General features: G+C 40.7%; 1 protein-coding gene across 1 annotated transcript in view; it reads right to left on the bottom strand.

Annotated features, from left to right (window-relative positions):
• Positions 1–21,172, bottom strand: part of PTPRM (protein tyrosine phosphatase receptor type M) — an 855,321-nt gene that overhangs the window by 551,020 nt on the left and 283,129 nt on the right. The window contains 1 exon segment of the mRNA XM_040434446.1: positions 16,736–16,851. Within this exon segment, the coding sequence (XP_040290380.1) occupies positions 16,736–16,851 (116 nt within the window).

The following is a 21,172-nucleotide window of genomic DNA, read 5'->3' as shown; positions in this document are numbered from 1 at the left end:
GCGGATCCGGCTTTTGCATGTTAAACCCGAAAAACGTGAAAAAAAAAGTCAAAGTCCATAAATGGCGGATCCGTTTTTTCCAATGCATTTTTTCATTGCGATCAAAATCTTGATCAGGATTCAAATGTAATCAGTTTTCACACGTTTTTCTGGATCCGGCGGGCAGTTCTGTTGACTGAATTGAACGCCGGATTAAAACAACGCTAGTGTGAAAGTAGCCTAAGGCAAGCCAATCATATAATCTCAAGTAGCGCAAAACCTGCTGTGAACCTCCTGATAGTAAATGGTAGATGTCAATGTTCTAAAATAATAATGAAAATGTCCATAACGGCCCACTATATTGTACATAGGGAACAATGACCTACATAATTGGTTGATACTAAGTAGTTATGACTACAAAGGAATTGATGATAAGCAAGAAAACAAATTAACAGTTATACAGAGTCAGTACTTGGCATCAGTATTGCCTGATAGCCAAAACCAGGTGTAGAAAATACAATTCCAAAGAGAAAAAGTATAATGGAAATATTTTTGCCTCTTCTGTGTTTTGGACCTGCTCCTGGTTTTGGCTTACAAATCCTAATTAAAAATATTGACCAAATACTGGCCATGTGAAAATGGCCTTAGGGTAAATAAGTAGTTTTAATGATCACCTTTCTAGGAAAAGAGCTGACTAATTAGTGGTTAAGGATTATGCAACCTAGTTATACCTACAGGACGTATTCAATCCTATTGGAATCTTCTAGCAGTCAGAAGACTCAGGAGAACATTGAATGTTATTGATGAATATCATGAAATACGTTTTGATGTAAGAAAAGGCCAGAAAGGTCTAATAATATGTAAACTATCTACAATCCAGCTGTAACAAGAACAATATCTTGATTTGAGCAGGCTGTAAAACTAATGAGACTATTGTTATGGAAATAAATCTTAGCTATCTAAATGTAATGCTCTGTAAGGAACAATACAAATCCAGCAATAGTTGTTAGCTCAGGAATGGAAATTATATAGAGTAATATTTATTCATAAAGCAAAGTTCTACATTATTTCCTGTACAAGTACAAAGCAAAATATTGCTGATATGGAGGAGAAATGCAAAGTGATGCATAAGGGTATATTCACATGCAGCAGATTGGTTTCACCAACTTTCTGCAAAAATAATTAGCATTCATCTAAAGAGAGTTGTTTTGGTGGTGGCTGGGTTCCTCTAGAGCACTGTGGAGATCCAAGAGGTGTGGTACTGCTGCAAAGGGGTGAGCGAATAGATGTACCGTATTTTTTGCTTTATAAGATGCACTTTTGTTCCCCAAAAGTGGGGGGAAATGGCCTTGCGTCTTATAAAGCGAATACTAGTGAGCGTTTCCATTATGGAAGTGCTCATTAGTACCGGAGAGCTGGGAAGCGGTGAAGGCTCAGTACTCACCACTTCCTGGTCCTCGTCTGTCGGATGTGGCTGCGCACACCATGAGGGCGCTCTGTGACCTCACGCTGTGTGCGTCGGGTCACAGTACAGCCGCAGCAGGAAGAAGACAGAGCGCGCTGGAGGTAAGGAGCGGCGGAGTCCAGAGCAGGAGAGGTGTTTTTTTATTTTTATTTCATCTGTGGCATTGGGCTCATAAATGACACTGAGGCTTATAGATGCCATGGGGGCTCATAATGGAGGCTCATAAATGGCACTGGGGCTCATAGATGGCATGCGGGCTCATTATGGGGGCTGATAAATGGTATGGGGGGCTGATAAAAGGCATGGGGAGCTGATCTGAGTCATGGGGGGCTGATCTGTGGCATGGGAGGCTGATCTAACACTGGGGGTCTGATTGGGGCTGTCAGATAAGGTCTGATTAACATTGGGTGTCTGATTGCTGGCCTGATCTGAGGTCTAATGAAAAATATTTTTTTCTTATTGTCCCTCTCTAAAACCTAGGTGCGTCTTATCATCAGGTGCATCTTATAAAGCGAAAATACGATATATATATATATTTTTTTTTTTTCACTTTACCTGCATGTGAATGTACAAATGTGATAAACTATTCTGAGATGAGAGGTGTAAGATAAAGAGCATTAAAAAAAGCAAACCTTGCCTGACAGTAGCTTCCTTCAAAGCTACAGCAGTAAAGATGAGTTTTGTTAACAATTTGGAAAATCTGATTCTAGCGAACCCAAAACTTTTGTAATTAGTGTCTGACAGATTGCTCAAAATGGCATCAACCATTTTGTAGGCCAGAAGACTGTACAACAGGGCAGAAAATATGAAGAAGGAGGATCATATGACCCAGGGCACACTGGCTGGCATGGCTTGCCCATAATGCTTTGCAGTCAATTTCAGGTGGAACTCTCCCCACATGTGTCAGAGGCAATATATAAGATCCTAAGCAGGAAATGCAGGTATATTCTCGGGTTGTACATTACAGTGATAAGATATCTGACAAAGAGAAAATAAATCTTATCTTTAAACAAAAAATACAGCTATTTTAGTGTCAGGGGGAGAGTTAAGTTAAAAATAGCTTGTTAGTTTATTTAATTAACAGACTGAGAGATAGGTTTTAGCTAGTGACAGAACAGGAGTCGATGTAATGTATTTCTATGTAACTCAGTTAGGCTGCCGGCCATTCTCAGTGAGTACTGCAGCAGCATTTAAAGCTATATCACTCAATTTTTTATTAATGTGTATCACTCCAATTTACCTCACATAAATCACAGTCCCAGATGTGACCACATACCCAAATGCCCTGAGACCCATTATTTCTACCAGAACAGATAAAATGTGACCGCTGATGAAGGTCTCATGTGACCGAAACTTCCGGTCTTGAAATTCTGTTTATACCTTGGAAACAAATATTGGGCAATTGGATGAAACTACTGTATAACTAAACACTTTGCATCAAAATCTGTGTGCCCCAATCTTACTATACGCAGTACAGCCACGGCCTTCTCATTGTATTTTGCAGGCCCAGTGATGTCATGACTATTATCACTGGCTTGGGGGAGGGTCAGGCCCATTCACTTCAATGGGGCTGAGCCGCACCCAGGCCAATGATAATAGTCGTGATGTCAATGGCCTGCGGGAAACAGTGAGAAGGTCGCTGCACTAATGCGAGCGCCACTGCCTTCTCAAACAGCTGATTGTCAGACTCCGCTGATCGTTAACCTATCCAAAGGATAAATCAGCAGTAATAAAAAGGTGTAGAAACCCTTCAAATACCCAGTTCAGGCAATTCTATTTGTGGAAGGTGCCATCAGGCAAGGATAGGCAACACTGAATATATTTAAGTAGAAGCCAGCTTTAACCAAGAGATCTAATAACCATTATGAGAATTATGAATTGTTTTGAAATTATTTTAATTTCCATTAGTATGCATTTAATTTGGTTTTTCCAGGATTACACCTTGAAAACAGATAAGGAGAGTGGGCCGCCCAACCAATTCGATATTGATGGACTATTCAAAGGATGGGTCATCAATATTGTAATCTTAGTCAACCCCTTTAATGTAGCAAGAGTCAGTGGCAGATCCTGCTAAGCTTCCTGATCAGGTGGCTGTCTTACAGGTATGGTTTACCATCTTTATTCCTCATCTTGGTCAGTTAGAGAAAGACAACCAAAGACCTGAGATGTTTATTTGTTAGTACAACAAAAAACAAATTTAAAGTAAATCATGATTATTATATGACAGAAAAAATATCTCATCTGAGTGAGATGGCCAACAAATGCCAACATTTTATGGCCTAAGAAGACCATTAATCAGGGACTCCATTTTCAGTGAGGTGAAATTGCATTTTACAAGCTACTATGAGCTTATGACTTAAGCGCTTGCCATATTTCATTGTCAGTCTGAATATAATCCACTGAGTTAATCCTTGGGTTACAATTGCTAACCAGCTTTTACTTATACTTCTGCAATTAGGGAATTTGATGTTTTAATATTCACAGTTCTTAAAATGGCAAGCTAAACTCTGAGGAGGCATTTGGCCAAGACATTAAATTACTGCATGATTCCAATGATACAAATGTATTAAACAAAATTACTTCTGAGAACAGATGACATAATTAAATGTTTCAGAGGCATAAACTATGTCATAATTTCAGAAACAGTCAGCTTCTAAGTGAGGTAATGCAGTGTAATAGCAAAGTGCAAAGATCTTTAATCTACAAGGTGGACAGTAACAGACAATTGACCTGGACTTCCCATAAACCAGCAGTTTGTGGAGATGATGAGTTGCTCGCACAGTGTGCTAAGATTGATTTGCTTCTTGAAATGCTGCTTCTGGAGTTTCAATTTCTTTAAATTATGAGCTTGATCATTGCTACAACTATTACTGAAACTGCATAATAAGTATTTTTTTTTTTCTAGCAAATCACTACTCATGTGTTAAGATGTTAGGAGTTAGCACATTGCACAAAAGTAGCTATAAGTCTAATTTGCATGAGAATAACATAATTCCAGAACCGGCTTCTTAAATTAATAGAATGCAATGCTTTAAGTCTACACAATAACTTACACAGCAAAATTTACTTAGTATATGCAGAGTAGGCCATTTTTGGCAGACCAACAGGTGCATATAATATTTATAGACTATTAAAATGAATTACATTTCAGATGAATGAACTATTAAAAAAAAAAAATTGAAATAAAAAAAGAAAAATGTGAAAGAACTTTAAACACTGATACAAAAAAAAATGCACACCTAAGTGTAGTTTCTTGTTTTGTAAGATAGCCTACTTCAATTTGTGATCTTGTACTAATTACATCAAATGTTGCCAATGGTTTTTAAGTTACTACCTTTGTGATCCCTAATAGGGATCAGTATTCTCTCATGATCAATTAGTCCCAACTCCGAGCCAAGCAGTGCCCCCTCATTGCCAAAAAAGTGGCTAGAAAATAATAAAAGTTCTACTCACTTTACTCTGATCTTACGTTGAGTAGAACATTAGGCCAGAGAGAGTTAGCGCCCGCTGCAGGCAGCATGATGTAGTGATGTCATCACTCTGTTTGCGCCAGGAAGCTGACATCCTACTCGTGATCCTGTCACTTGTAGGCCATAGGCCTAACAAAGCTTATGTAAACTAGAGAATGGCAGGCCAAAGGACCTATGGATTCCTGCTGTGCCATAGGTATCAACTGTATCTATTACACTTTACGACGTTCGAGCAGTGCAAGCGTTGATGGATGAACACTGGCCAAAGCAACCTTTGAATGTGAGAGGAACAATTGCTACTGTAGCGATTCCTCCCACATTCCATTCATTATCGGCAGCACGTGCCTGATTACACAGGGAGATGTGCTGACTATAGTCGGACATCTTTCATCTTAATGAAAGATGTCCATCAGCTGACAAGGAAGTGCTTGCTTATTATACTCATTCCTGATAACTGGCCCTAAAATCATGATGACGTCTCAAAGGGCCCTTAGTGGTGTCCTAAAAAAGGGTTCCAACAAGTTCATATTCAACCTGATATGTTCTCCAGATCACTTGAGGTTTAGGGGCTAGACTCACTACAGGACTCGATCAGTGCTTTGGGATATATCATGCTGAACTTACCACAACACTCATAGGAATAGTCCACGTCACTTTCACTACCAGTTGGGAGACCACTAATTGTGCAGCATGAATAGAAAAGTCATGTAATATTCTATGCACGACTGTAATTGGGAGTGTTTTGGCACTTTATAACAGTTAAGATATAAGGTGACGGAAGGAAGAAGTGAGAACACAGACAATGTAAGACAGGAGTTGAATAAAGAAGGTTTCAAAAGTAGACGACAAAATAAACTGACATGTAATCTCCTTCAACTTTTATTAATTACTTTTTGGCTTGCAAATGACAGAGTCTGATCTTCTACAAACAGAGTGCAGCAGTCAAATTTCCATGGTGACAAGCCTCAGCTAATACCCAGTCTTTTTCTTTGCCCACAGCATAATTGCACACTACAAGTGAGATATAAACACCTCTAGCAACATATGCATTATAATTATTTTCCTTGTTTAGTGACTCAATACAAAAGAAATATTATGCCCATTTTAGCGCTAGCTTGTGTTGTCAGCAGATGTGACAAAGAAAATCGAAGCAGATGGGATACATCTGTTAATCATAAACATCCTTTCATTAGTGCCATCGTCACATTTATTTGGTGGCAAGTTTATTTTTTAGTGTATCAGCTAATGAGAACATTGGATTTACACTGCTGTCTGAATTGGTAATGCCACTTCTTTACAATATGTTTGTTTATTCACTGCAGAGAAAATTGTGGAACTACTGTTTTCTGATATGGCTGTATATATTCCGTAAGAAGCTGAGGTTCATTTAGCATCAGCAGGGCTTCTAAACTAGCTTGTACATATCTTTGGTCTTCACAAAAGGTAGCTGTTTAGTCCTATGACTGGACTGAATATCAATTTTTTCATAGTACCGCTGTTCCTAAATGAAGGACATTTTCTACTATTTTGTGTCTACAGCTCCTATGCAGACTTATGCTTCTTGGAAACAGAAAACAAACCATTTTCCGATCCTGCTGTCGTATCCCTTTCTCTTTGTCCCCTCATTATTGACAGCACACATTCATTAAGTTAGAAAATGGCAGAGGACATATGGAAAACTGTATGACTACTGTAGGTTGTTTGTAGTCTGTTACCATGGAGAGGCACACATTTGCATAGGAGCTGTAGATACGAGGGGGTCGATTCATCAAAACTGGTGCTAAGGAAAACTGACTTAGTTGCACATAGCAACCAAACAGATTACACCTTTCATTTTTTCTTTAGAAAATGAAAAGCTCAATCTAATTGGTTGCTATGGGCAGTTTTTTTTTGTACTGGTTTTGATCAAGGTGGATCACAACCCGAGCTCAAGAGTTCTGGATTCAAACAGTTGCAAATAGGGGTTTTGCAACTTTTTTGGCTTGTCTGTGTCAAAAATTTTGCATCACTCTTTCCAGTTTTAAAAAATGAGTGGGAAAGAGGGCATGGTTAGCTATGGTAATTACCATATTTTTCGCCTTACAAGACGCATTTCCCCCCCAAAAAAATAGGGGGAATTGGAAGTGAGTCTTATAAAGCGAATGGTGCTCTTTTTAAATGTCTGACATTGATACATCGCCGACCGCTATGCTGCACAGCACGGCCTGCGATGTATCAGCGGGGAGGGAGGAGGGGCTGGAGGCCGGCAACTGCTGTTTCACTCGCGGCGGGGCCCGGTGCAGTCACTGTACTCCATTACATCGGGCCTCGCTCACACCAATTTTTTTATGTAAATCCATTCATGTAATCTTCAAGCAGTGGCTCTGCTTTAAAACTAGCGCAATCCTCTGTAGTAGTACTCACTATCAAAGCGTCAGGCAGGCCAGCAGCGCAACGTCACTCACTCATTCACGCTCCTGCTCTTGCTTCATTAATGAAGTGGGAGGAGCCTGAATGAGTGAGTGACGTTAAACTACTGGCCTGTCTGCCGCTTTGATAGTGAGTACTACTACAGAGGATTGCGCTAGTTTTAAGCAGAGCCACTGCTTGAAGATTACATGAATGGACTTTACATATGAAAACTGCTGTGAGCGGAGCACGGTGCAGTCACTGTACTCCATTACACCATGCCCCGCTCACAGCAGTCTTTATATGTAAAATCTTTTTATGTAATGCTCCAGCAAAGGCTCTGCTTTCTTCTGTAACAGTACTCACTATCAAAGCAGCGGTCCGGCCGACGTGTGACGTCACTCACTCGGTCATGCTCCTCCCACTTCATTAATGAATCTGGCAGGAGTGTGACTGACTGAGTGAGTTATGTTACGCTGCCGGCCGGACCGCTGCTTTGATAGTGAGTACTGTTACAGAAGAAAGCAGAAAAGAATAAAAAGATTTTACATATAAAGACTGCTGTGAGCGGAGCCTGGTGGTGTAATGGGGTCACTATTCACACAGGGACAATATACTGTGACACACATGATACTGTGACCAGCATAAGATCATCTTATGCTGGTCACAGTATCATATGTGTCACAGTATATTGTCCCTGTGTGAATAGTGACCCCAATTACATAAGATGCTATATATGATGCTACATCCCCCGTAGTAGTGTATCATCCACACATCCCCCTCATAACAGTGCGTCATCCACAGATCCTCCATAACAGTGTCCTCCACAGATCTCCCCATAACTGTGTATCATCTACAGATCCCCCATAACAGTGTCATCCACAGATCCCCCCCCATAACAGTGCGTCATCCATAGATCCCCCCATAACAGTGTCATCCACAGATCCCCGCCAAAACAGTGCGTCATCCACAGATCCCCCCATAACAGTGTGTCATCCACAGATTCCCCATAACAGTGTGTCATCCACAGATCCCCCCATAAGTGTCATCCACAGATCCCCCCATAACAGTGCGTCATCCACAGATCCCCCCCATAACAGTGCGTCATCCACAGATCCCCCCATAACAGTGTCATCCACAGACAACCATCAGTTCAAAATCCACCAAAAGCACACCTTTTGGTTCAAAATATTTTTTTTCTTATCTTCCGCCTCACCAATTTTTGCAAATCTGACACGTCATTTCATATGGTAATAACTCTGGAATGTTTTGACTTATTCACACTATTCTGAGTTTGTTTTCTTGTGACACATTGTACGTCATGTTTGTGATAAATTAAAATCAATATGTTTTACCTTTATTTTAAGGCATATAGTGATAGCTCATAAATAATCAGTTTACATTTCCTATATGTCTACTTTATGTTGGTATAATTTTGTTTATGAAGTCACTGTGGTGCTTACGTAGAATAGAAACCACCAATAAATGACCCCATTTTTGAAAATACACCCCTAAAGTTATTCAAAACTGATTTTATGAACTTTGTCATATGAAATTTTTATAGAGCCTGTCGTTATGGACTCGGCAATACCGAATATGTCAGGTTTTTTTTATTTATTTTTTTACAATTTTATGTCTTTATTATGGGAAAGGGGCGTTTTTTTGTTTTTTTACTGGAAATTTTTATTTTTTATTATGAAAAACTTTCATTATCAATAACACAATTTTTTATTATAAAAACACTATTTTTTTTGTCTCACTGTGGAACTTAAACTTTTGGGGGTTAGATCCCCTCTACAATGCATTACAATAAATCCTATATTGTAATGCATTGAATGTCAGTAATACATTGACAGCTTGCCTATAAGACCCAACCTGGGGGCTTGATCTCATAGGCTTCTATAGAAGGCTGGCGTTCCAGCCATCAGGTCCCCGTCACCACAGAGCGGGGACCTGATGGGGTGGAGGAGGGTGCCTGAACCCTCTGCAGCATGCATGCCATGGTCAGTGCTGGTATCCTACGGGTTAAAGATACACCAAATTTAACAAAGTACGTGCGGTATTGGATAAATTTGGAACAAATTACCACAAAAGGGACTCAAGCAAAACGGACTTAAAATAGTACTCTCATGATAAAATATCCTAAAAAATACAGTAAATGTCTAATCAAGACAATTTTGAAGCGGCTTTACTTTTGGATGCACTGGATTAATAAATGTTGTTGCAAAGTTGGACACAGTCTACAAACCTGGAAAATTACTGTCAATGTAGTTTGTGAAAGTACAGAATTTTTCATCCTGAACAAACAAACAAACAGAGAAAAAATATTTCTGACAGTTTTAGCATATGCCCCGCACACTCAACGCAGAAGTCTGAAAGGCTAGCATGGCAGATGCTGGCAGGCATGGGCAGGAGACAATGTTACTGCCTGATATTTCAGCATGTTTAAAGCCGTAGTTTACATGTTGTCATTGAAATACTATAAAACTATAATGCATACACATGGTCCAATTCAATTTTGGTCTGTTGATTTAAAAAAAAAGACAGAGATTTTGATAGAATTTTAGAAATGTATTATATTACTGTTGTGGAATGACACATTGTGAGGAGATACAATTAAAAGGTTAGCACAGGTGAAATCAATAAGACTGACTGGGCCTGGCATTAAACTGATTAAGGGTCATTATATGTTAAACTTCTCAGCTTGGGACTGACATCTGTTGTCTTTTGTGTGTTGAGGTAATAAGGGTTCGGCTATTTGTACCATGTTATGACATTTTAGTAACATAGTAAGAAAGTTTGTAAAGGTGAAAGAAGACATCTGTCCATCCAGTTCGGCCTGTTATCCTGCAAGTTGATCCAGAGGAAGGCAAACAAAAAACCCTCATGAGGAAGAAGCCATTTTTCCTCATTTTAGGGGGGGGGGGGGGGGGATTCTTTCTCAACTCCAATTGGGCAATTACAACTTCCTGGATCAAAGAACCTAAATTGCCTTTTGATGCACCCCATAATCATAAAGTAAGAAAAAAACTGATCATGATCACTGCCTTGTCTCTGTTGGATGTCCAAATAACAGGTATTAGGCTACTTTCACACCTGCGTTCGGTGCGGATCCGTCTTGTATCTGCACAGACGGATCCTCACTGATAATGCAAACGCTTGTATCTGTTCATAACTGATCCGTTTGCATTATTCTTTAAAAAAGTCAAAGTCAAAACGGATCCATCCTGACTTACATTGAAAGTCAATGTGGGATGGATCAGTTTTCAATTGCACCATATTGTGTCAGTGAAAACGGATCTGTCCCCATTGACTTACATTGTAAGTCTGGACGGATCCGTTTGGCTCGGCATCGTCAGGCGGACACCAAAACGCTGCAAGCTGCGTTTTGGTGTCCGCCTCCAGAGCGGAATGGAGGAGTAATGGAGCCAAATTGATGAATTCTGAACGGATTCTTATCTATTCAGAATGCATTGGGGCTGAACTGATCCGTTTTGGGCCGCTTGTGAGAGCCCTGAAATGGATCTCACAGGCGGACCCAGAAACGGCAGTGTGAAAGTAGCCTTAGAAGATGTCCTGAGCCAGAAACAGGTATATATCCACAATGAACAAAAATCCACAAAAAAATTCACTTCCTAATTGGAAAATTATTAAAAACATCTTGTACAATGATTTAAAAAATCCAATAAAGAAGTGAAGTTTTTACAGAGTGCTGGAGATTTTTCATTTTGAATTTACCCCTTATTGTTATTGGCCTTGGCACGAGCTGCCAGGCAATAGTTGCTGCAATTATCTAAACTAAAATTCCTAAAGGTACCTTTACACGAGCAGATTATCGTGTAAATTATCGTTAAGGCTACTTTCACACTTGCGTTCGGAGCGGGTCCGTCTGATGTCTGCACAGACGGATCCTCTCATATAATGCAGACGTTTGCATCCGTTCAGAACGGATCCGTCTGCATTATAGTTTAGAAAAAATTCGAGTGTGAAAGTAGTTCAGACAGATCCGTCCAGACTTTACATTGAAAGTCAATAGGGACGGATCCGTTTGAAAATTGAGCCATATTGTGTCAACTTCAAACGGATCCGTCCCCATTGACTTACATTGTAAGTCTAGACGGATCCGTTTGCCTCCGCACGGCCAGGCGGACACCCGAACTCTGCAAGCAGCGTTCAGGTGTCCGCTTGCTGAGGAGCGGAGGCTGAACACTGCCAGACTGATGCATTCTGAGCGGATCCGCATCCACTCAGAATGCATTGGGGCAGTACGGATGCGTTCGGGGCCGCTTGTGAGAGCCTTCAAACGGAGCTTACAAGCAGAGCCCCGAACGCTAGTGTGAAAGTAGCCTAAATCGATCGAAACTGCACAATTATCGATGAGTTTAAAAGCGATGAACGATAGAGCGACAATTAACAATCGGTAGATTTCTCATTGGTTTGATCGTTTGTTGGATGTTAACAATTTCCTACGTGTAAACAGGAATAATTCACTGCACGCACGATTACACTGTCGGTGTGTTTAAGCACGCCACTCAAATTTCGCTTTGTGTAAATGCAACAGTCTGCTTTACAAATGATGGAATATGTGATTGAAATTACGATTTTGTGAACGACAATCGTGACATCTAATAGGTCATAGTTGAAACTACACTAAGAAACAACTCATTTGTCGCTCAATCGTACTGATCATTGTCTTGTGTAAAGGTACTTTAAGTCCTTTTTTTGTGTGATTGCCCTTAGGAACAGTAACTTAACAATAAGAAACAGGAGGAATGTCATGGGTGGAAGTGGGGCTGATCCACCATGGACAGACTTTTGCATCATAATTGTTAGAGACATTTTGTGCTGCTTCCATCTTTATTTTTTGCTGTTTTGTAGCATATCTAACCACAAAATAACCTTAGCTAAAGCCAAACACTTGGAAGAACCTACAGGGTATTAAGGAGGTTGTGCCACTAATATCACTTAGTCCCTATGCTCAGGATAGAAAATAAGTCATCGATGGGGGTCTGATAGCTAGGATTCCCAGCAGTCCTGAGATCGGAGGTCTGCAAATGCTGCCAAACTCTCCCATGAGTATGCAGTGGTGCTATGTCCACCTCTCCATTCCATTCTATTGCACTTACAAGTACAGCACTCCTAGAGGTCCCCTAGAAGTGAACAGAGCGGTGGAAGTAGCACTGCTGCATTCTCATGGGGCAGTTCAGCGGCACTCTGTGGATAGGGAGTATGTGTTATTAGTGACACAACCCTTTCAATGAGAAAATGACAGGATAACTATAGTGCTGCCCATAATTATTCATACCCCTGGCAAATTTTGACTTAAAGTTACTTTTATTCAACCAGCAAGTAATTTTTTGACGGGAAATGACATAGGTGTCTCCCAAAAGATAATAAGACTATGTACAAGAGGCATTATTGTGGAAAAAAAAAACATTTCTCAGCTTTTATTTAAATTTGAGCAAAAAGTGTCCAGTCCAAAATTATTTATACCCTTCACAAACTGTCACAGTCTGTGGGAAAATCCAAAATTCTATACCATTTCAAATAGTCCAAGCTGTTCTAAAGCATCCTAATTACCCTGAATAATTGGGAACAGCTGTTTTAATCAACTCAACAGGTGAAAAACAGCAGCTCTCTGCAGTTGGTTTGTGGACAGTTATGGCTAAGACAAAGGAGCTCAGTGAGGACCTGCGGCTGTGCATTGTGGCTGCTCACAAGTCAGGAAAGGGCTACAAGGCCATTTCTAAATGTTTTCAAGTTCCAGTGGCTACAGTGCAAAGTATTATTAAAAAATACAAGATGTTCCACACTGTGAAAAATCTCAGAGGACGTGGTCGGAAGCCAAAAGTGACACCTGTGCTGGCCAGGAGCATAGTTAGAGAGGTGAAAAAGAATCCAAGGATCACCACCAAAGCCTTCCTGGTAAATCTGGGCTCTGCTGGTGGCAATGTCTCAAGGCAGACAATCCAACGGACAATGCACAGTGCTGGGTTCCATGGATGCAGACCAAGGAGGACGCCACTTCTCCAGATCTGGCATACAAAAGCTTGCTTGGCCTTTGCAAAAGCTCATCTGGACAAAGAAGAAGTCTTCTGGTCTTCTGTGTTATGGTCAGATGAAACTAAAATTGAATTGTTTGGTCACAATGATGTTTCCTTCATTTGGCGTAAAAAAAAGGAGAAGTCTTCAACCCAAAGAACACCATCCCCACTGTCAAACATGTTGGTGGGAACCTAATGCTTTGGGGGTGTTTTTCAGCCAATGGACCAGGGAACCTAATCACAGTAAACGGCACCATGAAAAAAGAGCAATACATGAGGATTCTCAACGACAACATCAGGCAGTCTGCAGAGAAACTTGGCCTTTGGCACCAGTGGACATTTCAGCATGACAATGACCCAAAACACACAGCAAAAGTGGTGAAGAAATGGTTAGCAGACAACAACATTAATGTTTTGGAGTGGCCCAGTGTCACGGCTGAGGATGGGGAAAACCCTCAGCCGTGCGATGACAGAAGATGTTGGTCGCTGCTAGGCCAGGACAGGAATCAGGGAGCAGGTCACCTCCTAATACGTCCCTAATTCTGACCCTGTCTCCTAGCCGTATGAGCCAACCCTGATGGTGGGAGGGCTCATACTCTGGAACCTATAATCCCTACTAGCCCTCAGGGTGGCCCTGGACTAGGAGCAGGGTAAGACGACCTGTTCCTCCTAGACACGGACAAACAGGAGTCTCACTGGCCAGACTGCAAAGGAAGGGGAACATAAACAGCATATGGCAATGGCAGGTAAATGAAACAAGTACAACACCTACCTGCCACAGACACACAGCCTGGAACCCATGTACAAGTGCTGCTGTCCACAACAACACAAACGGACACAGCACACACCAACATCACACAGGAACCCAGGAAACCATAGCTGCAATAAACAAAGAGACCACAGAAACATCTTCATAAGATCATACAAAAACTTATGACCACAAGGGTGGCCCTCACTGGCAGATGGTATATAACCAGGAGGATGACTCCAGCTAACCATGGCTGAAGTACCCCTCAGAGTCTGGCATCCAGCCGGAGCTAAATAGCCCCAAATGGCCACACCCACACAGAGACACACCCAGGGTTCACACACAAAGAAGGGAGTAAACCCTTCCTACACCAGGCAAAGGAAGACTGCTACTTAAAGGGAAAGTGCACACATACAAAACCCTCGTGCACAACAAACAGGGAAAATGCACAGCACATGTACAAAAGGCACACCTAAAAAGACAGGTTGCCAGGTGCAACCGCATGCACTTCACAGCAAGCTGCCTAGCACTAGCCCAGGCCGCTATACTGTGACTAACATCATGTTGCCAGCGGCAACCACACATGAGGCCATATACTTCAGCCCTCATCTGTGATTGAACACAAGACCAGACTGCGGCAACAGCATGCGGGTCCAGGAGTCACAACCATAAGCAAGGTCGTGACACCCAGCCAGAGTCCAGACTTGAATCCAATTGAGAATCTGTGGAGTGAGCTAAAGATCAGGGTGATGGCAAGAAGACCCTGCAACCTGAAAGATTTGGAGCTCATTGCTAAAGATAAATGGGCAAAAATACCTGTGGAGACATGCAAATATAGGAAGTGTTTGATTGCTGTAATAGCCAATAAAGGATTTTCTATTGATTATTGAGAACGGTATGAATAATTTTGGACTGGACACTTTTTGCTCAAATGTAAATAAAAGCTGAGAAATGGTTTTTTTCCACAATAATGCCTCTTGGACATCGTCTTATTATCTTTTGGGAGACACCTATGTCATTTCTCGTCAAAAAATTACTTGCTGGTTGAATAAAAGTAACTTTAAGTCAAAATTTGCCAGGGGTATGAATAATTATGGGCAGCACTGTATATAAAAGGAAAAATAATTTATCATAATGAATTACTAAATGAAATATTTTATTACTAATTTACTGTATTTTCAATTAGGTTATTCCAAAACAGGGCAATTAAAACCTAAAACGTGTGGAGGATAAACCTAAAATAGGTGGATGATAACCTATAAGAGTGTAGTAACACAATACAATTCATATTCTTGTACTACACTACAAATCACACACAATAAATAGAAATAGTAATAAGTACAATGACCGTGTTATAGTACAATGTGTGGGATTCGCTCTGGTAGGCAGGTTAGCAGACGCAGTATAGTGGCAACAACAAAGTCTTTGAATTAAACAGTTCAGTGTTTATTCACACATTAAGTAAATGATAAAACAAAAGGTCTGCTTCAAGGAAAACAGTCACCTTGTGATTCTGGTGTTCGTTCACATCATGCAGCAAAGAATAAGTCCTTGGACAAAGCAGAATCCACCTACTTTCACGCCAACAAGGTAGCAGGCCTTAATCCAGGCCCAAAATCCCAGGTCCCAACACAGAGACTGACGAAGCTCCACTGTCAGAGAGGAGTAATTCACTGACAGCTGACACTGCTGGCTGGGTTTTTATAGGCCAGTCAAGACCTGGCCTGGAACGTGGGGAGTAGTCACCCACCCATCACTTTGGCTACTCCCAATAAGAGCCGTCCCGGATCAGCTATACTAAAATAGCAAAGTGTCAATCAGTATTAGCTGCCGCTGACACCTGAAAATACCGGCTCTTATTTCACCGAGGCCAGGAACCTCGGTGACACATACTTTCCGTCAACGACGGACCCTTGCACCTTCCTACAAATGTCAGACAAGTCTAAATATGAATTAGATGGACAAAGTCAAAGTGCGCACAAGTGTACACCTATGCATTACTAAACAGGTAATGCTGGATTCGTAGGCTGACATCTCATCCATTGGCTTCTTTCTGTGTCTTCATGGTTCTTTGTGGTCCTGCCTGCATCCCTGCCCATCTAGTTTACAAAGATGGGGTGTAGGGGGGAGCATCATATTATATTAGGCATTATATTGGGAAATGAATGATCACAGGACAGTTATATGTATATGAGAAAAGGTTGAGAAAAACTGGACAACCCCTTTTAAGGGGTTTCCAGGACTAAAATATTGATAACCTACTGTATCTTAAACTCCTGCAGCCGATCTGTTTAAAGGGTTACCCAAGCATTGTTGTCTTTTCCTCGGTCTGTGACATCACATGCATTAGTTACATGGTCTTTTTGCAGTTCAGTCCCATTTTTGTGAATGGAATTCAGCTGCAATACCGAGAACAGCTGGTATACAATGGCTACTTGGCGGGGGGTGGTGGGACTTAAGCTAAGGATAGGTCATCAATATTTCATTATATAATATATATATATTATAATATCTAATGTCGTACCCCCACCAGAATATTCACATTTTTTTTTACTTGCTTTGCATTATGCTGTACATTTAATCTTGATAACAGGACATTTACAAGTTTCTATAAGGTTTTCTGAAATAAAAAATAAAATACCTGCAGCCAAAGCCTGTCACTTGGTGTTGTCTTTCCATTTGCCACGCATGTGAACGTTGCAGACTTTCCTGCATTGACATCCTCATTTTTTACCCGTATGAAGTGAGGCGTTTTAGCTGAAAAACAAATAAGTTATATCTACATCAAAACAGCAAACCACTGTAACAGTATGCATAACTAGACCATATGACCTGCTCCTGATAGGGAAGCTCTCATTTACTGCAAGCTCTACGAACAACGGTACTATATTATTTATTTTACTTACTTATATAGCACTGACACATTTCGCTGCACTTTGGATCCAGTTTTAGACAATTAATAGATTTCCAAAGTACAAGATGTTGCCGTATATGTCAAGGATATTGTTAATATGCTATCACGTGTAATTATATAATCTGCCACATTTAATTTTAAGTATTGTATCCACCTCGGAAACTCCCAGTTACTCCAATTTATCAAAAGGTATATTAATAAAGATATTTGGGCAGGATCTTTCAGATCTCCTTAGATACAGCAAGCGTTGTCTGTGTCTGTTATCGGGCGATTCATTTATTTTAATTAAATACTCTCTGCCTGACCATCGAACTGCTCTAACAACAGACATTACCATCCCTTGTTGTCCCCAGTAGAGCTCACAATCTAAACTCCTTAGTCAGAGTTCACATCACCGTTTAGCTTTACGTTCTTCTGATCCGCCAGAAGAACAGAAAATTAACAAAAAAAAAAAATGGATCCTTTATTTTGAGCATCAGTTATGCTCAGTTAGCCTCTGTTTGCACTTAAAATAACTGATTCATTTATGATCAGCTTACATTAGTTTGTGTCAATTCCGTCACAGATCAGTTATTTTTGAACAGAGAAAAAGTACTGGATGCTAGTACTAGTAGGGGAGTTACTTCCACCTAATTAGCAGTCCACTGCCTGCTGTCAGGCAAGATCTGTCCCTAATAACAGAGACATAGAAGCCGGTTCACAGGAAGTGGGGGACGTGACAAAGCTAGCTGAGATCCTAAGCCTGATAAAAGAACTGCTTCTTCACTGCTTGTGAAGATCACAGGGGCCTCCTGTGTTTCTGTAAGTCTGATTTTCTCATCTTCTCTGTGAGCTCTGAAGCTGAAAAGAAACATAGTGGGAAGCAAGGGAAAGGACGCCACAGCAATACAGTACTGGCAGATTCCACAGAAAGGCGATACCTCCTGCTAGAGAAATGCATCTCGCTGTGCAGCTGAAGAGGGGAATAATTAGGCTGAAAAAATATTATGGAAGCCCCAAAAAAATATATATCTATTTCTTCACAGTTATGATTGTAAAAAGAAGCACAGACATTATGCAAACTTTGTTTGAAAACTCAGGTATGCTTTACAGATAATTCAAAGATGGCTGAATCAGACAATTTTGGTGGGAACAATTAACAATTCAGAGTATGGAGACTGTCACCTGATGCAGATGACAGGGGAAAGAATGATGAGACATTTTCGGTTTCAACATCCTGATCCTTTGTTACTAATTTGGCAGTGGATTTTCACCCTCTTCTGTTTGAAACAAGTGTATACTTGGCTGATCCAAGAATGCATGTTTATGGAGGAGTAGAGAAAATTAGCAAAAAGAGTCCTGGACACCTTTAAGGTACCGGCTGACGATCAATCAATGTGTATAGGGGTGTTCTGATTCTCCCACCGATTGAAAATGTTGGAAAAAAGAAGAGTCATCAAAGTTGAATTTCAACATGAATGGTCTTTTTGTTTTAATAGGAGATAAACAGGTGCCTGGCAGCAGCCATTTTGAAGCCCCCACACAAAATACTTGGCTGTTGGATAGGAGATGCGGTACTTATAGGTGCGGAAAATGTAAGGCATGCCCATTCGTTGAAGTGGGTGATACCTTCTTGAACAGTGCTCAAGAACGGACCTACACTGCTCGCACGTTTGCAAATTGTAATACTGTAGGCTTAGTGTACTTGGCTCAATGTGAGTGCGGAAGTAAATATGTCGCTAAGACCTGTAGAGCCTTCAAGAAACTGATCTTGGAACATGCTGGGGCAAACAAAAGCGACAAACTGCTCTCAAGACATATAGTACTCCATCATGGGGGCAATCCAAATACATTACGATTTTCTATGATTGAGACAATAAAACAGTCCATCAGGGGAGGAGACTTTGACAAAATTTTAAAACAAAAGGAATCCAAATGGATTTACGTGCTAAATACCATTTCACCAGCTGGTCTTAATGAAAATACAGATTTTTCATGTTTTCTATAGTCAGCCATCATACCATTTTATCTATGAGGCAGCAGTTACCTGACCCAGCTATATATGAATAACAACTGGGAATATGTGGCCATTCCCTAAACTGGGCATTCTTACTTCCTCTAATACCCTCTCAATAATTCATTTATAGACAGGTTTCACTAATATTTACTGTCTGGCATGGACCCAAAAAAAAATTTAGTTTTTTTTCTTTTCCCCCATTTTTTTAATTATTATTATACATTTTCTTATTATTTGTTTGCCTGCTCCACGCAATATTGTCTAAGTTAGATCACACATAGGTGCCTCTGTGGCCCATTTTTGTCATGACCTTTTGATCTAGTGTAGCAGGTGGATATGCGCTGTATGAGTGTCCAGGCGCCGTTCATGTGACTGCAAATGATCACATGCTTTTGGCCGCGGTGAAGCATGATCAAGTGACCCACTGGTGTGACACGTGACCCGTGCTACGTCATCACTTGGGGCCGCTCTTGGGGTTAGCGCTCGATTACTTCTCTAGGCAAGCACTCCCCTTATCTATTTGGCTGCCTTTTTGAACCCCCTAAGCTGACGTGCTCGTCACTCTGCAGACATTGACTGACGATGTGACACAGGTATGCTTTGCGGCTTTATTTCCTTGAGTGTTTTTTCCCCCTTGATGACATCTGTGGTATCATGACTGGTCCATGACAAAACTCTGTGTTATTTCATTACAGACAATTTGCTATGCGGCTCATCTATGCCATTAAACAGCAACCAAACTGACTTGCCACCTTTCTTAACTTCCTTGGGTTGAACATATGGGGCACGCAAGTACCATTTATTTTGACCGGTAATTGATTGTGCAACATCTAATTTGCACCATACTTGTGGAGACATTTATATAGATTTTTCATCAATATCAAGTGTGATGTTTTTTTGGGGGCCCATTAGCCCAACCGCACCTATGGTTTATTCTCCACTGAGTCTTCTCAAATGACTAATTGGTGGGGATGTAATTGCTGACCATCAGGTTTTGACCATCTAAGTAACAAAAAAAATTCTGATGCCTATTGAGATATTACATGGGTGTCCCCTGATGAGCCGATCTTATTGTACTGGGCGAAACGCGTTGGAATAAAGGGACCTATACTTATTTGAAACTGAAGGTGTCTTTTGGCATATGAGAATTTAATCTGATACTGTGGAAACTGTACTGGGCATCTATTGGTTCATTGTTATGTACTCAGCATTTTTTTATTTTTATGTACTCAGAATCTATTTATTATTTTGATGTACTCAGCTTTCATTATTTTGTGTATCTAGAGTAGGTCATTGAATAGACCCGTTTTATGGCATCTTACCTTGGTCTGCCTCGAAAATCCATCTTCAGGGCCATCACAGGGCTTGTAGGAGGTTCCTGAATACGGGATCGCCCTTATCGGGGCGGCTATTCCGTTCTATAGGCAGGGCTATACAGTATAGGGTGAGAACCAGGGAAAAGTTTCTATTTTACCATCACCACCCTGCCTATGGTATTGTCCCATCCTGTATTGTGGAACACTGATGATTATTGTGTCTTCATCCATTTATAATTTTTTTGTTTGATATGATAACTTTTGTGGGGTAATTTTAACTAATATATTAAAGGTTATGTTTTAGACTTGGGTGGTATTCTGTGAATAGCAGCTTTTTAACCTCTTACTATTGAGAACACAGGCACTTGTGGGCCAGCGAGCATGTGTATGGGCTGGTCGGGAGAAATAGCGGTCAGCCAACATCTACAGATGTAGCAGAGTTAACAGTCACACTTGGTGAGTTATCACATCTAGTTAACGCGCTATGACTATTAACTCTGCTACATCTGAATCTAAGGTGTATGGTCACCTTTAGACTGTGTGTTCTAATATCACATTTACATCTTCTGGACTAGTATTCAACAATGGCTTGCAGTAAAGTAGCTCTTAGCCTTTGCGGATATTTTTGCGTGTCTGCTCAAAGTTTACACTGAGGAAAGATGCTGCCAAGAAGTCACCAGGGCACAAGAAAGGCCAAGGAACAAATGTATGTTTATCAGGACAAAACGGAAGCCTTTACTCCTTATTTGTGCTAATTTACAAAAGATTATTCACATGCTGGAATAAAAGAAGGCCTTGGTAGTAACAATACAATTCTGTTGTAGTTCTGCATATACCCGGAGTGATGGCTCT

Source organism: Bufo bufo, chromosome 5 (genome assembly GCF_905171765.1).
Source record: "Bufo bufo chromosome 5, aBufBuf1.1, whole genome shotgun sequence".
Taxonomy (NCBI): Eukaryota; Metazoa; Chordata; class Amphibia; order Anura; family Bufonidae; genus Bufo; species Bufo bufo.
This window is presented reverse-complemented; position numbering and strand designations above follow the sequence as displayed.